This window comes from Thermobia domestica, chromosome 3 (assembly GCF_964235325.1).
Source record: "Thermobia domestica chromosome 3, izTheDome1.hap1.1, whole genome shotgun sequence".
Lineage (NCBI taxonomy): Eukaryota > Metazoa > Arthropoda > Insecta > Zygentoma > Lepismatidae > Thermobia > Thermobia domestica.
The window spans coordinates 194,213,703-194,231,508 of NC_137456.1; the positions used below are offsets into that span (position 1 = coordinate 194,213,703).

General features: G+C 35.5%; 1 protein-coding gene across 1 annotated transcript in view; it reads left to right on the top strand.

The window, feature by feature from the left end:
* LOC145680912 (phosducin-like protein 3) overlaps window positions 1-13,239 on the top strand; it is a 220,213-nt gene extending 206,974 nt beyond the window's left edge. Inside the window, exon 4 of the mRNA XM_081752073.1 lies at window positions 12,451-13,239. Within this exon, the coding sequence (XP_081608199.1) occupies window positions 12,451-12,725 (275 nt within the window). The 3' untranslated portion in view covers window positions 12,726-13,239. The remainder of the gene's footprint in view (window positions 1-12,450) is intronic.
* The last annotated feature ends 4,567 nt before the right edge of the window (window positions 13,240-17,806 follow it).

Sequence of the window (17,806 nt, forward strand, 5' to 3'; positions counted from 1 at the left end):
GAACGATAATCATACCATATTTCTACATTATATAGTAGCGTGAAAAACTGATATTAAAATGAGGCATAAGCTTTTTTTCTAGCATGGCAACACATTAAACGTAACTCATTAAATTTTGGGAATTACAAATTATCACCTTACGTGTCGTTGTATTTCTATTCTTTTTCACGTTCAAGCGACGAAAGAAGAAATTGTAGTAATAGTAATAAAAATCGAATTCGAGGTTTCAATGAATTCAAGTTTCACGCCCCCACATATCGAAAAAGTGATTTTGATGTCTGTCCATCTGTTCGTTTGTTGGTTCGTCACGCTTTTACATGCATTCAAATAGAGGCCATACTGTTCGACGTATCTGGACCTAAGTCTAGACATGAAGTTTTTATAAGACTTTATCGTTTCGAATTCTATATTCTCCGACACCTAAAAATAAGGGTAGTTTACTGAAGGATGAAAATTTAAAATAATTAAATTGTTTCAAAAATAGCTGTAAAGATTTTGCTTATTTTTTTTACAAATATAGTTTGAATCACTGCTCTGAAAAAAAAATACATAAGGTGTAATTCACTGTATGGGATGTGTTTTTTCGAGCAATTTTCTCAATCACATTTCATAAATAATTGTATCATTAATAACCTAAAATATGACACAACTCGTTCGTTCTGTAAACATTCAGAAGAGGTAGTTTACTCTTCTTCGACGATTTTCCCATTAACGCCTGACGCAATTTTGTTCATATTTCATAAATGAATGTCACATAAATAACCTAACGATATGGTATAATTCCATCATCCTAAAAAGCTAGAAGTGGTATACTACTTTTCGGGGCAAACTTTACCCTATGATTTTGTCGAGAATGACTCTGGCAATTTTGTTCGTATTTCATAAATAGCCTAACTCGTTTGTCCTGAAAAGATACACAAGGGACATTTTATTCTTGGGGATGACTTTTTTTGACGATTTCTCAGAAAGTACTCAGACGCTTTTGCTCATAGTTCACATACAGTTATTTCCTTAATAATTCTAATATATGGCATAAGTTATTTCTAACAGAAATATGACCAATGGGTACTTTACTTTTGGACATAAATTGCTTCGAACAAAGTTTTCCAAAAACACATTATTTTATTCGCATTTCCCAAATAAATGCTTCAGTAATAGCTGCAGCCTAACACGAGTCAGTTTAAGAAATTCGAGCGAGAAAATTCAGTGCGTTTCATCCGTAGCCATTCTTAAATATATTTTTAAACGTTACACCTAATCACAATTTTCCTAACAAAATCGAAACTTCTATTTAAATGTGCCTTGTTGTTGCCAAATGGTTCAAGTCCATTGGTTCTGGATTTGATTCCCGGTGAGAGCTAGTGTATTTTTATCCAACGTTAAGGTATAGGTAATAAGTAGGTGCAAAGAGAAAAGTGTTGAAACAAGCCTAACCAACCTAATAAATAATACAAAGAAATAATACAATATTACGAAATTATAGAAGAAACGATGTTAATATTAGATATTTGCGTGTGAGATTGTCCAACCGATGACTGTCAACTCCAAAGGTAAGAAAGTGAAATATCCAATACCAGGTTAATCAGCGGTCTCTACGTAAAGCTATCCTACTAGGAAGTGATTGAAATACCAAAAAATGTTGTAATCGCTGGGAGACATGTTAGGAGAATACATTGGGTGAGAGACTTTAATTCATGAATAGTCCGCACCTTCGTTGGTGCATTGAAGTGTGTAGGTGGTGTGTGTTTAGCACATCGGGTTCCTTTGTTGTTAGTCCCAGCTTTCTAGACCGGATGCAGTTATTCCCGGTAGAAAATACAAAAATATATATATATATATATATATATATATATATATATATATATATATATATATATATATATATATATATATATATATATATACACATTTCTATTACTATTAAAGTAAATAATTACACTCATTCCCTCAATGTGATACTTGTTTGTTTAATTGTATACAGAGAGCTGATCCGTGGAAGAATCGTTCATAATAATAAATAAAATAAACTCGACAAATATTCTTGTAAATAATAGGTAAAAGTTTGCGTCACACTGTTCATTTTGCTGGGCACGCCAGTGTGCCACGTTATCCGGTTGTGGCACACTGGAATATAGGGTATGGCTTTCTAATTTTTCCCAACTATTTTAACTGCTTCAATTGAAATGCATTTATAATAATAAGAGAGTAAATTTAGTCTTCTTACCCTTCGATTTAGAAATAAGGTCCGCTAGAATTGTATATATATATAAATAATAATACTCAGAATTTTATAGAGTAGTTTGTTTTATTCGAAATGACATACTTCCTGCAACTGTTGGGGTTGGAATTATTTGAAATCAAATCTTTAAGTTTTACGACCCACGGTTATACCGGCTAGGCTAAAGGACACGGTGATGTTGAGAAATGAATGCAATGGTGGAATGAAAAAAGTGGGAAAAAACGGGAGAACCCCGAGAAAACCCATGCACATGGTGTTTCTCCACCACAAAATTTACTTGGTGCGTGCTGGGGTCGAACCAAGGATCCCATGCACCAAAGGTGAACGCTTTATCACTGAGCCACCGCGGCCCCTCTGAAATTATTTATAGGAGAGAGTGACTACTTTTATGAAAACTTGATATCGAACACATTTGTTTAAAAATACCAGCTTTTTGTGAAATATTGCTTAATATTCAGGAAAACCTAAGTCAATAATAATAATAATAATAATAATAATAATAATAATAATAATAATAATAATAATAATAATAATAACTATTATTATTATTATTATTATTATTATTATTATTATTATTATTATTATTATTATTATTATTATCTTAAATTAAAAACTCTCTGGGCCTAGTGCATTGGCACAATTCCACGAATTAAAAAGAATGCGTTTACTTATCATATAAGTGTAGAAGGACTTAATCCCTGTTGCTTTCAATATAAAAAGAAAGTGTCCAACTGTAAAATGATATGCTACATAAAATGCCCTATGCAACATAATGTAGTATAGAGTCATCATTCCAGGTTGTCTAAAGAACACTTTCGTTTTAGCAAGAAAGGAAGAAAATCGAAAATACTGAGTTTTAACTTAGTAGAAAGTTTTCAGATTTAAGGGAAACTGTACAGAGTTGTTGGATATAAAATGTAGTTCGGATTAATGGAGTAAGACACCGTAAATATTTTATTGTTTGAAATATACTGAAAGTGACCAAGCCATTACATATGGAAATATCGAAAGAGATACGTTAATGGTGTTAGTTTCAAACTTTTTTAGAAATGAAAAATTAAGGAAATCTCTAAAACTCTGATATCACAGATCCAAATTGACTGACTGTTAAGTAAAACTGCTAAAAAAAAAAAAAAAAAAAAAAGCTTTAATGACCTGTGTTAGTTTCAGACATATCATTCTCATATCAAAACTACGATAGAAGTAAATTATGAATGAAGGTGAATTCACAGTTCTGGAATACCAACAAATGATTTTGCTAGATGTAACTTTTCAGAAAACTTTTTATAAGGCTTTAGATTTATTATTATTATTATTATTATTATTATTATTATTATTATTTTGTTTGTTTGTTTATTAGCTTCCCCATGCCGTAAACGTCGCCAACTCCTAGTGGCTCACTTGCCGGTAAATGGCGATCGTCGATATAGCGACGCGTCGAAGGATTGCCGCTAGCGTGCCACTAGTGGCAGGGATTCGTCGAGTCGAAGCAGATATCTAGAATCGGGGGTATTGAAGTTACCACAACGTAAGAACGAGGACTTCATTTTGGTCCGCGCTCGTTTGATTTGTCACGGAGAATCGTAAAGGGGCCAACATGAACTATCGCCAGTCATGTGCATGCGGTTATTATTATATAGGTGCCTTCCATTTCAATTCAGGCAGAGCATGTACCATCACCATCTCAGGTATTGTTGAAACTTTTTTTATAGCAACTAGACATGTTTTTAAGAGACCCATATTTTTTTGTTTTGTCGAAAAAAATTTTCCCGCCAAGTAATGGGCCATCAAAGACGGAGAGTACAATTTATGAATTGTAGAAGACATGGAAAATGGTCAACTTTGGAGCCTCACCATTCGGCTATGGAGACAGGTAGAGTTATAATTCTTGTTGTGGTATGTACATAGGGATATAAATAAACTATATTTTATTATAGTTTGGTTTGCGCATGTGTATCTTTTTGTACATAAATTAACAAATGAACGTCAATTTATCTGAAAAGTCGAAGTTTGCGAATTTTTTTTCGAGCACTTCTAGTTCGAATTTTAAAATTCTGTTTTCACGGTTGGTAAGACCTGGTTACCCGCTTTCCGAAAAATATTTTGTATCGCTTCTGTGTCCAACCGTTTTGTCTCAAAAAATTCGAGAAATTGTAAAATTTTCTAAAATCGCCATTTTTGGGCGCCATTTTCTCGAAAACACCATCTTTTAAAATTCTGAAATTTTGTCAGATGGTTCAACTTTACATGAACAATAAACACACCAAACACCATTCTCGACCAATGCTTCATGAATTAACTGCAGCCTTTTAAAGTTAGCGAAGTTTCCTTAACTTTGATGTCACAGTTAGCAACACTGGGAACAATAAAAGTGCAATGATTTGATGATGTTTGTGGTTCACATTCATTAAATGAAGAATAAAAGGTTTTCTTGACTTTTTTTTATTATTATTTTGATCAAGAAGGCTCTCTGAAATAGTAAAATGGGCCTCCCCCTACTCCTTCGTTTTCTTAAACCGAAATAATCTGAGGTGGAAATTACGATTACGAAACACACAAATTTTAAGTTTACTTGAAATGGCCATCCAATAAATTCTGATGATGTACAAAAAGTCTGAATTATTGCCTCAGTGATGATTTGGAATGCTCCAGACAAAGTCTCAATTAAGTGCGATGTCATTACAGTGATCGAAAAAGGGCAAAAAGTTAAAAAAATCGAAACGTTTTCTTACGCGTACCAAAGAAATTTACTGACTTTTTAAACAAAACAATCCCAACATAAGAATGGGTCACTTGGAATTTTACAGTATTCAACTAAAGTGGGTCAGTCCACAACCTGCGAGGGAAGTGTGTATGTGTGTGTGTGTATTCTGCAAATTCTAGGTTAGCTGCTACTGCGTTGCTACAAATCAAAGGTTCAGCCTGTATTGAAGCTGTCATGAGTGACCTATTTCCTTTAATAGTATGATCCGTAGAAAATGACAACTGTCTTCTTCAAGAATGTGGTGAATGTCCTGGAGTGGAACGAATAAGTGTGGAGTCTTTAATCATTGATCCTGATGAAAATGAGTGTTACGTATGCCATATGGGAAAACAATAATCTCGTTAAAAAAAAACTGACACTTCCTGTTTTCGTATCGTACATTGCTGATTTAACTGTAAGAATTCTAATTCATGACTACATCAAGAAAATCCAAAGAGAATTAATTGCTACCGAAAAGCACCGTATAAAATTTCAAGATACAAATTATATTTTACTTCATGTGGACTTTGCTGAAAACTGGACTGTTATTCTGCAAAGTGAAATTCAGAGTTATCACCGGAATATGAAACAACTGACAGTTTTGTTGTAATAAACGACGATAAAACACACGATTCGGCTCATTTACTCATAGCCATAGACAAGATTCTAAAAATACTCGAAGAAAAGCAAAAATATATTTTATAGAAAAAGGTTTGAATACGAGAAAAAAAGTGTCTACAATTTCCCGAACCGTGTCAGTGATTTCTCGTGGTGCTGCATCCCACTTTAAAAATCGCTGTCAGATGTTCGAGATACAGACAGGTCCGATAAAGCAGTGGTTTTGCAGTGAAACCGGCCATGCAAGGGTCTCTGCGACGGTATTGAGGGGGGTGTGTGTGTAAAGAATGTGGCAACGCGGCATAACCTTAAGCAAAAACAGATACACAGTATTAAAACCGCAGAAGAAAAAAAATGAAATGAAATCTTTAAGTTTTACGTCCCACGTTTATGCCGGTTAGGCTAAAGAAGACGGTGATTATGAGAATGAATGAAATGGTGGAATGTAGAAAGTGGGGGGAAACGGGATAACCCCGAGAAAACCCACGAGCACGGTGTTTGTCCACTACAAAACCTACACGGCGCGAGCTGGGATCGAACCAGGGACCCCAAGCACCGGAGGTGAACACTCTACCACTCAGCCACCGCGCCCCCACTAAAACCGCAGAAGAATTCGTGAGTATAGTGCAAGTACAAACTCCGGGTATTACTCTCGTTTTGTTACCTGGAACTCAATTCGACGACTTCCGGAAGAAAAAAAGGGAAAGTATGCGACCGGTAACTGGTATTCAACGAAATCATCTTTGGCTTTCGGAAAATGGCGAAGTTTTTATGGCAGTAGCGGGTCACCATGAACTAACTTCATGCTTCCCCCAAAATCGAACTTCTGCAATTCAAAGTGAAGATTTAAGAAATCTGCAAAACGGAACTTTTGTTACATACATAGGCCTATATGTATGACAACCAGTGGTGCGTAGCAGAAATATTATGAATAAATCATGAATTACGTGAAGTTGAAGTGCTGTTTATGCTTGCACATGGACCTTCAGCATTTGTGACTATCGCCAATGTGCTACGCAGGGGCGGATCTAGGACAGACTTCTGAAAGGGGGAGGGGGGTAATACTGCTAATAAGAGCTACTTTTAAGAGCTCCAAACTCTGAGATCGGTTTTATTTATATATAAAATAAGATTTCTTCGCCCGAGATCCACTCCTGGACGAGTTGTGAGTGAGCCAACACCTATTGGCGCACCTGGATGGTTACATGCTATTAGCGAAGAAGACACCAACCAAGCAAATGATTGGTCCATGTAAATAATAATAATAATAATAATAATAATAATAATAATAATAATAATAATAATAATAGTAATAATAATAATAATAATAATAATAATAATAATAATAATAATAGTAATAATAATAATAATAATAGTAATAATAATAATAATAATAATAATAAAGTAATAATAATAAAAATCAGTGAAATTTTGTTTCCGAAGACCATTTTAAGTAAGTCAACTTGAAATTTCTGCGTTTCGTAATCGTAATTTCCACCTCAGATTATTTCGGTTTAAGAAAACGGAGGAGTAGGGGGAGGGTCATTTTACTATTTCAGAGAGCCTTCTTGATCAAAATAATAATAAAAAAAAGTCAAGAAAACCTTTTATTCTTCATTTAATGAATGTGAACCACAAACATCATCAAATCATTGCACTTTTATTGTTCCCAGTGTTGCTAACTGTGACATCAAAGTTAAGGAAACTTCGCTAACTTTAAAAGGCTGCAGTTAATTCATGAAGCATTGGTCGAGAATGGTGTTTGGTGTGTTTATTGTTCATGTAAAGTTGAACCATCTGACAAAATTTCAGAATTTTAAAAGATGGTGTTTTCGAGAAAATGGCGCCCAAACATGGCGATGTTTGAAAATTTTACAATTTCTCGAATTTTTTGCGACAAAACGGTTGGACACAGAAGCGATACAAAATATTTTTCGGAAAGCGGGTAACCAGGTCTTACCAACCGTGAAAACAGAATTTTAAAATTCGAACTAGAAGTGCTCGAAAAAAATTCGCAAACTTCGACTTTTCAGATAAATTGACGTTCATTTGTTAATTTATGTACAAAAAGATACACACGCGCAAACCAAACTATAATAAAATATAGTTTATTTATATCCCTATGTACATACCACAACAAGAATTATAACTCTACCTGTCTCTATAGCCGAATGGTGAGGCTCCGAAGTTGACCATTTTCCATGTCTTCTACAATTCATAAATTGTACTCTCCGTCTTTGATGGCCCATTACTTGGCGGGAAATTTTTTTTCGACAAAACAAAAAAATATGGGTCTCTTAAAAACATGTCCAGTTGCTATAAAAAAAAGTTTCAACAATATCTGAGATGGTGATGGTACAATTTTATATTTTTTTGCCTGAGTTGAAATGGAAGGCACCTATATTATTTTTCCCTGACGAATTGTTATTATAAGGACAATATTTGAGCTCCGGGGGTCAAGAGTAACTCCTGCCTTTACATCATGAAGTGAAAAATCTTGAGGTGGGTGCGTATAATTGTATGAATTTAGTTGGCAACTGTCGCCGATCACTAGCAAGTGAATATGGGAGAACTATGAAAAAAGTAAATAGACGCTTGCCATTTTGTTATAAAATTACATGACGAGTGCATTTGATTTGATTCCGAACAGTTGTCTTCAAATATACACGGTTAAAGAAGCACTCTAATTAGAAATATTAAAAAGACTTCAACGATTTATCACTCTACAAGCTGTGTCTTCATAATCGCCTCCGTGACGAATTCGGAAGAACACGCAATTAGTAACCCTAAGGTTGATGGTTCACGCCCAGCTCAGGGCACTTTCGTTTTTTTTTTTTTTTTTTTTTTTTAATGTTTTTAGACTCATCTTGATGCAAAGAAATCACGCATATAGGCGATTTAACGTATTTTAGGGGAATAATTTTGTGGTTCGTTGGCGTTCCGTCGCTTCTCTGCCGGTTGTGGTATAATTTTCAAAATGGAAGTGGGACCAATTTTTGGCTGCGGGACCGCCAATTTTTGGAGACATGTCACTAGTTGCCTATCGGTGGTCCACCGACGCTTACGGCATGGGATTGTCCTCTCACGAGTGAGGCAGATTGTAATCGACCAAATTTTTTTTGCAAAAATGGGAAACATCTTCCGACTTCGACTTCTGAATAATCCGTTTGGGATCAAGTCGAATCAAGGCTGCGCCACGGGAAGGTAGAACAAGTGAGGCAATCGTTCCAAGCACTACGCTCGACAGCTTCAGTCTCATTCACGACTTAGACTCTTCAGGAAAAGTAACAAGTTTATTACTTGTAATTTATTCTTTGAGTCAAAGTATTTTGCAATAAACCATCGTTTTGTAAGATATTTTTACGATTGTATACTATTAATTTCGAAAATTGTACTGATAATATAGTTTCCCATCATGGATTTGAAAAAATCAAAGTTGGAACAAAGAAAGATCTCCGATCCACATGTCTCTTCATGTTTGATATGGAAGTCTCATCTTCATTATTGACCCTTAATTTATTTTAGTCCTAGGCAACGCGAATCGACGGGATGGCTCTAAGTGAAAACATTCATTTAGATGGTTAAGTAATCAGGAAATTCCTGCTGTTATTTCACGAAACACAACAGATCTTGAGGGAAAAAAAAAATGCTTACCAGGGGGAGGGAGTAAATCATCTGCTTACGTTTGCTTAACTAGGAAGAAGGCAAGGGCGCCGATCCTGGGGGACCGGGCCCGCTCAAAACTCATGTAGGCCTCCTTTGTATTTATGAATATACAATATTTGGCATTGAGTGTAATTTGTCTTAAAATCCTCATATATATATCTTCTGCATTTGAATTCCCCCCCCCCCCAATTTACAGAGAAATTGGCGTCCTTGGAAGATCTAGTGAAATGAATAAAAATGTGATAACGTAATACTTGAACAACTCTATCTAATGGAGGAAAGTAAATTAGTATTCAACACTTCTTTCAGTTTTAAGCATTTCAAAGATTCTCGTAATTTAGTAGTGTCCCGGATTTGCATTTTTGAAGTACGGGAACTTTATCTATACCTTAACGTGGGAATCGGTTTCTGACCATGCACTTAAGCCGCTTTGCCATAAGAGGCACAAGGAGTTTTTCTTTCGATTTCCTTAGGAATATTGTGAATGGTATAACTTTTAAAACTATGTTTAAAAAAGAATGCACATCGACATAATAAGATGATAATCTGATACCTAGGAAATATATTGAATTGTTTTTAATTTGTTCTCACGCTTCCAAAACAGTACTTATGTTTTTTCATTCCAGCCTTTTAATATAAGCATTTCACACTATTGTCTGTTCTAGGACGATACAATTCTAGTTCATGTATATGCTAGCTTTGGAAATACAGTAGAGTTTCGCTTATCCGACATAAACAGGCAGGCAGAACGCTGGATAATATGGATGTGTTAAGAAAAGACCTATGAAAAGTAAAACTTATGATATAATTTTACATATTACGCATCTAATAATAATGTTTTATAACAAATAACTGCACTGCACTGAATCAGGGACGTATCCAGCGTGAATGCCTGAGAGCTGTCTCTCTCCGAAACTCAAGCACTTTTTAATAAACTTGCCTTTACCCTTTTGAGGTTCTTTTATATCAGTTTACTAGTAGTCAGTGTCCAAACTTTGGGCAATGTGCTGTTGTCTTGTTATAATTCTAAGAACATACCATAATGCCATTATACCAGGTGCAGTGGCGTATTTAGGGGGGTGGCTTCCGGGCTTAAGCCCCCCACGAAATCTTACTTAGTATAGTAAAGTAAAGGAAATATCTTGCAGAATTTTCACATTTCCATGCAAAGCCCCCCCCCCCCCCGAAAGTTAGCAAAGCCCCTCCCGAAACAAAATCGTAAATACGCCAATGGCCAGGTGGAATTAAAGAACAGTTTTAAATAGGATTAACATTTCGTTTCCGTTCTGTTTTTAACTTTAATATATTAGAACGATACACTCCATGTCTTCTTGCTATTTTTGTTATGTGATATACGGTACGTAGCAGACAGTTTTCTTTAGTTACATTTCTCTCGAAAATATTTCATTTTGTTTGTGCTATAATGCAGTTTCCAAAATAAACCGGTTTATAAATGAAAAGTAGGAAAAAGTTTAAGAGAGGTACAGAACTGTTGCATTATTATTATTATTATTATTATTATTATTATTATTATTATTATTATTATTATTAATATTATTATTATTATTATTATTATTATTATTATTATTATTGATATTTAAAAACATTAGAATTACGTGCTTACGAGGATTAGTGTTGGGCCCCCTTAGTATCCGAATAGAAAACCTGGATACGTGTCTGCACTGAATGATAGACGTATGAGTCAAGGTGTAGACGGGCGCGCTAGCGATAGACTCCACAGCATGAAAAATAGATTAAGACCACAACTTGCAGATCTTCTTGCCGATTGGTGCTATTTGCAATGATATATCGGATCGTATGGTATGTGGAACAAAGGATGGTCGGATAAGCGAGACCATGGTGTATTGGTGTTTCAAGCACCTAAACCTGTAAAATGTCTGTATAAACAATTATCTTTCACTCCCTAGCTAAATTTGTGGGTATGATCACACACCTTGCCTCATAAAGTGTAGTCTTATAAAGAAAAAAAAAATTTTTTTTTAGCTAAAACCTAAAGAAAAGCCAACTTCATTTTTTTTTTTTTTTTATTTTTAATAATGGCAAACTAGTCCACTTCATCACGATAAATCACGTTTGGTACTAAGATGTCTTTTTCTGTCCGTATATATCCTTCACACTTCGTTGGAGACAAAATTGTTTTTTCCCCAAGAAAACTTAATGGGAGAAACTATACAACAGCATGAACAGAAAACAATAGTTCTCTAATCCTGGATAAATACGTCATTACAGCAAAATATCAGTAAGTTGTCCTTATTATATTGCTTCGGTTCTTATTAACATGAAAATTACAATGTTTTGTAAAAGAAAAAAAGAAAAGAAAAGAAAAAAGAAAAAAAAAGAAAAGAAAAAGAAATGGGATGGGATGGGATTCGATGTGGTGTCAAAATAATAAAATAACTACGAATCCGCCACTCTACCCACCTAACCACGGAGGCTACATGGTGTTAGCTTCTTTTTTTAAAGAAATAATCTTCATAACCATGGTCCGTATCGCTTCGAATCTTAAGATAAGAGTTTTTCTGTTTAATTCTATATTTTCGTACGACATCTTAGTTACAGAAGCTAATTTATATTTGGCAGGCAATCTACACACTAGGTTTTAACCAATAAATGCAACTTTTTAGTCCACTATCAAGTTCCCTGATCCAACTCCTCGATTCCCCTACTGAATTCCCTCTGCAATTGTGATCTGCTACTGAAAAAATCCCTAGAAATCATCGTTGCCAGTATACACAAAACCGAGCATAATTTTGTTTTTTGCTTATATTTTTATTATTTTATTATATTGTTTGGAAATATCTCCTTAGATGGATTGCTTTCTATTATCTCCACATACTAATAACTGAATTTTACCCATAAACATAAGGAAAGTGGAATAAATGCGAAAAATCTTGAGTTACAGTATACGCGCAAATTTTTTTGCGCATGGGAGTACATATCACTTGTAATTTCAGAAGCATCAGTAAGCATTTTCATGAGTGGTGAATGGCTCGGTCTTTTGATGTACCGGTAGTCAATATAAAATTACATTTAAAAATGAATAAATTTGGTTGTATATTTTCCCTGTTTCATGCTTCTCGTAGTAAACGTTATCTAGTACGTGTGTGTGTGTGTGTGTGTAATTTCTATTTATTAATTAATTGAGTTATTTATTTACTTTCAGAGAAATTACGAATTAAGGTCATTCCGACTGTAGCACTTATCAAAGACAGCAAGACAGTAGACTACATTGTGGGATTCACAGAGTTGGGAAACCGTGATGATTTCTCAAGTGAGATGATGGAGTGGAGAATTGCGCGTGCAGGAATTATAGAATATGATGGAGATCTCATGCAACCACCTGATGAAGTTAAAAAACAGAAATCCGTTCTTCGGTACAAAAAATCCATTAGAGATGACAAGAGTGGGGATCTTGATGATGATGATGATGATTACTAGACGTTGTTATGACCAATACTTTGATATTTTCCTTATAATATGTTTAATTCTCTTTAAAGCTCACAGGAATTTGCAAGCGTAAATTAACTTTTATTGTTGACTATGATTCGCAACTCTTTGTTAGTTTAAAGTTACTTACATGCCTAGTTTTTCTTTACATTCTATTTTTATATATTGGAATTCACATTTTTTTATTAATAGCAAGATATGATGTTCTTAATTGCAAAGAAAAGGGTGATAACGCAGTACGGGTGTTATATGGCCCCCAGAACTCACTGCGTTCTTCTTACCTTTTCCTTTTAAAAATATTTAAGAAATTAAAAGAGAAAGACCATCTGCCTAATTTGAAACTTTGCCGCATGAAAGTAACGCTTTTCCTATGGAATAAACGTCGAATTCGACTCTTATAACGTCCACCTACATGATCTTTATTTCTTAGGAAACCTGTCGGAACATTTTGTACTAGTTGTATGTTTCGAGAAGTTAATAAACTTAAGGGTGAAAGGACCACAAACTTCTGTATACTTGTATACTTCTGTTCAGTAAAACCTAGACTGCCTTCAAAAAATTAAGTGCGAACAAAATAATCCTAGATCCGTAAAAACTCCCTTTAGTTCTGGATCATGTTCCCTGGATTTTTCTTACAGTCAGGAGGGGAAATTAAATGATGATAATATTGCAGTGTGCATATCAAAATTTCGTTGTACAGAGTTAAACAAAATAGCTACAGTACAGGAAATTACTGTTATTTAAGTCGCAAATTTGATAAATTGTTTGTTTTTATTTTAGAACGATTTAAAAGAGCTGAAAGTAGGGGAAATATTGAGGCTGTCGCGAATAAGTTCTCCTGGCTTGGCAACACTGGCTATGACCTTTGCATTCTCGTCGTGTAAGATAATTAATTCTCTATCTCTAGTAAGTTGTCACATGTTTCTAAGCCACGTTAGTGACTAGCTGTATTGAGTTACGTGTACGTATTTCGTTTACCTCTCCAAGTTTTTGTTTATAAGATTGCTTTTCGCGATGAGTATTTAAGAAGCTGAACAACGGCATACCATAAAATTTTGTTGTCATTAACGGGAAAATGCTGCGTAGACATATGCAGTGTTTTAATAAGTATATGCCCATCAAGGCAGATTGAGTAGTGCCTAGTGTACTGATATCACAAATTGTTCGAAGATCGACACGAATCAGGCGCTTCGTGTTCGCATCCTGGAAAAGATCGTCCATGATAACGAGATGCTAATGAATATTGTTGCAACAATTATTCGTAATGGTAGGCCTATGTCTGTTAGAACGCTGAGTGAACATTTGGACATATTGAAGTACTCCATCCACCGAATTTTGCGTGATTATTTGAAAATAAAGGTTTACTCTGTATGGGTACCGCATTTTCTTACCACAGAATAGATGTAGCAGCGTGTGAATGTTTGCACCCAGTGAAAGACACGTATGAAAGAGAATCCTCTCCTTCCGGATCGAATTATAACTGCCGATGAAACATGGATTCATAACTTTGATTCGCTTACAAATTAAGAAGGCAATACATGGAAGTTTCCACTCACCTCGCAAGAAGAAAGTGCGGCAACAGGAGAGCAGGTAAGGTGAGGCTAATTGCATTTTGGGATCAAAGAGACATTGTTCCTTCCGGGCAAACGGTGAATGCAATGCAGTGTACCAATGAGCCATCGAGAGACTGCGCCAGCACGTAGCAAAAAAAAAAAAAAAAAAAAAAAAAAAAAAAAAAAAAAAAAAAAAAAAAGCACATTTGAAGACCTACTTTGTGTTGTACCACAATAATGTTCACCTGAATACCGTGTAGGCTTTTCAGGATTACACGACAAAGAGAAAAGCAGAGATTTTCCTGGTTTCAACATACTGTACCTTGGACCCTGCGACTTTTGGCTATTTTCTCTTTTAAAGGCCCTTTTACGTAGTCATCATTTTATTACGAACAAAGCAGTGATCACCACAGCGCAAGTTTTCTTTAATACGCCACCCAACGACGAATTTTCAGACAATCACAAAGTGGCAACAGCTTATGGACGCTTGCTTAGCTGTCAATGGTGCCTATTTTGAAAAAGATGTACGCCTACTTGATATGGCTGCTTCTGAATAAAAATGTTTTGGTTTGTAAGTTTTTAGTTTAACTTTAATCATTCTTAAAGGGGTCCATGCTTCTCTTTTAACTACCACGCATTTACGACTGTTTAACCCATTACTCTAAGTTTGGTCTCAATCAGAAGCTAATGAACCAAAGTTTCACCGTAATACATTTGCTAGCTAATGGAGGTGGCTCTGATAGGACCTATACAGGAATTAATCCCACCTTTCCAGTGACAGCCTTTGTACAGACTACAATGATTAGTCTAGGCAAATTGTTATTGAACCTGGAACTGCAACACAAATTCTGTGAACGGATTCTTATGGAAAAATACCTGAGGAAAACGATGGCGAAAAGTCTACCACTGTCCGAAGTGGGGTAAGACCGCTATGAAGAATTTTATTATTAGCATTATTACATGCCTTACACATTTGTGTGTAAGATGTTCAACTACCACTGAGATCTAGGCCGACGGAGGTGTCCCAATATGGAATATCCTTTATGGGCTGTATCACCGATTTCAATGGAGGAAATACCATTATATGAGAATACCCTGCAACCATCCTAATTACCACAGTGTCATGACATACATCGTTGTAAAGCTTACAGAACTCAGATTTCAACTATGTAGCATTGATCCCTATTTGACCCATCTAATAGAAGAAGAAGAAAGTTAAAAATTACAAAGAAGTTATTTATTGATTAATACATTTATTTATTATCGAAAAATTATAATACCTGTATATGCATGCTGTATCACGGATTTTTACTGGAGGAAGTATACCATTGTATGAGAGCAGCCTGCAATGTAATACTTGTCCTCATTTGTTCCAACTGAAAAATTTACTAATTGAATATGGGCCTTAACAGCGTAACAAATTTAGGTGGAGAAAAAACACTGAACTGCAATCTTGTTGTAATGTATAATTTAGTGTTGAGTCCATAGATATAAATTAGAGTCCATAGGTCTGCTACGGTGAATTTTCTGATATGGGCTCCACGTTTCCTAGTACTTTATGTCATTATATGTAGTGGATTGTTCAATATTTCTAAACTTACTCTTTATATCAATTGAAACCAGACTCTTAAACAAGTTTTCTTGTAATATTTTTTTCCATGGTACACTACAGTTTTATATCCAGTATGGTGTTCAATAGTTTCCATATGTTAGAGATTACTTATACTAATGAATATATTTTACACAACTTAACCTATATGCATTGTGTTGAAAATAAGAATTACATGTACGAATGTAGTGTGTATAGAACTAAGTTCAGTTCTGCTACATGGAACTGTAAATGAATTAAGCAACGTTTAACACTAACAAATTCAAATTTTCAAAGGAAATTTACATAATTGGGAATATGTCATAAGTAGCTATAGCAGATATCTATCTTCGCTTATAATATCACTTTTATCTCAATCATCATCCATGTCAACTTCCACAGAATTACAAGAACGTGTGCCTTAATAAGTACAAGCACTTATACACATTATGATCTTGAAGCTTTGCTGGCGTCTACTATTAATCCAATGTTCTCGGGATTGCTGCCAGAGTGAGTGTTGCTGTGCTGAGCTTTCGTTACCATGCAGCGGCAACATCTTCAGAGCTATGTGTTGAAGTGTGCTGGTCGTAGAGATTATATTGTGGTCTTTAAGAATCGCTGTGTTCCTATTGGTTATTTTTGTTGGCCAATGGCGTGCTCTGATTTTGCTGGTGGAAACTGCTCTCTGATTGGCTGATGGTTCTTTTCGTACTGAGAAGCTGGATCCAGATGTCAGGTAGATGATAACCTTCGTCTCTGTTGATGGATGGCTTGTATGTACGGATGAATAAAGATCCATGTATTTTCCTGTCCCAGAACTGTTTGCTTTACTTCAGTACTTCAATTTGGTCCCGCATGGCCGTATGATTGTATTGTATGCAGTGTTCGGCTACTGCAGATTTTTCCGGTTGTTTAAGTCTGGTGTGTCGCTGGTGTTCTTTCATTCTGTCTTCAATGTTCCTTCCTGTTTCACCTATGTTAGTGGCGTTACATTCACAGGTGATCCTATAGATGCCTGGTGTCTTTAATCCCAATGAGTCTTTTGCACTTGGTAGTAAACTCCTGATCTTCGGTGGAGGGCATTGTACAGTCTTGATGTTGAATTTCTTCAATAGCCTTGCTAGTTGGTTGGAGGTTTTTCCCATATGTGGAATAAGTGCAATATTTTCCTTGTCTGCCGTGTTGTCCTCTTTTGTGGTGCAATCTCTGCTACTGTATTTTCTCATGGTTGTGTTGATCTGTTTCGACGAATATCCGTTGAATTTGAATACTGTTTCCAGGTGAGACAGTTCTGTGCTTATATTATCTGGATCTGCTATTTGGTATGCTCTGTGTATTCGAGTATTTAACACCCCCATCTTTTGTGCAGGATGATGAAAATTGGTCGCATCGAGGTACAGATCAGTGTGTATGGGTTTCCTGTAGATTGAATGGCCTAGACTTCCATCTGGCTTCTTGTATACGAGTACGTCCAGGAAAGGGAGTCTTTCTTCTGTTTCTGTTTCCATTGTGAACTGGATGTTGCGGTGTATAGAATTCAGATGCTGCAGGAATTCGTCGAGTTTCTGTCTGCCATGGGGCCATATGACGAATGTGTCGTCTACATATCTGTAGAATACTGTAGGTTTGTATGTTGCTGTTTCTAGCGCTTTGTGTTCAAAATACTCCATATAGAAGTTCGCTATTACTGGAGAGAGAGGAGAGCCCATTGCCACACCGTCGCTTTGTTCAAAGAAATTGTCTTGGTAACTGAAGTAGGTAGACGTTAGGGTTTGTCTGAAGAGATGTACTATATCCTTGCTGAAGTGCGATTCCAGGAGTTTAATAGAATCTTCTAGTGGTACCCTCGTAAAGAGAGAAACCACATAAAAGCTGACGAGTATGTCATCTGCGTTTGTCTTGATGCTGTGTAGTAGTTGTACGAAATGGTT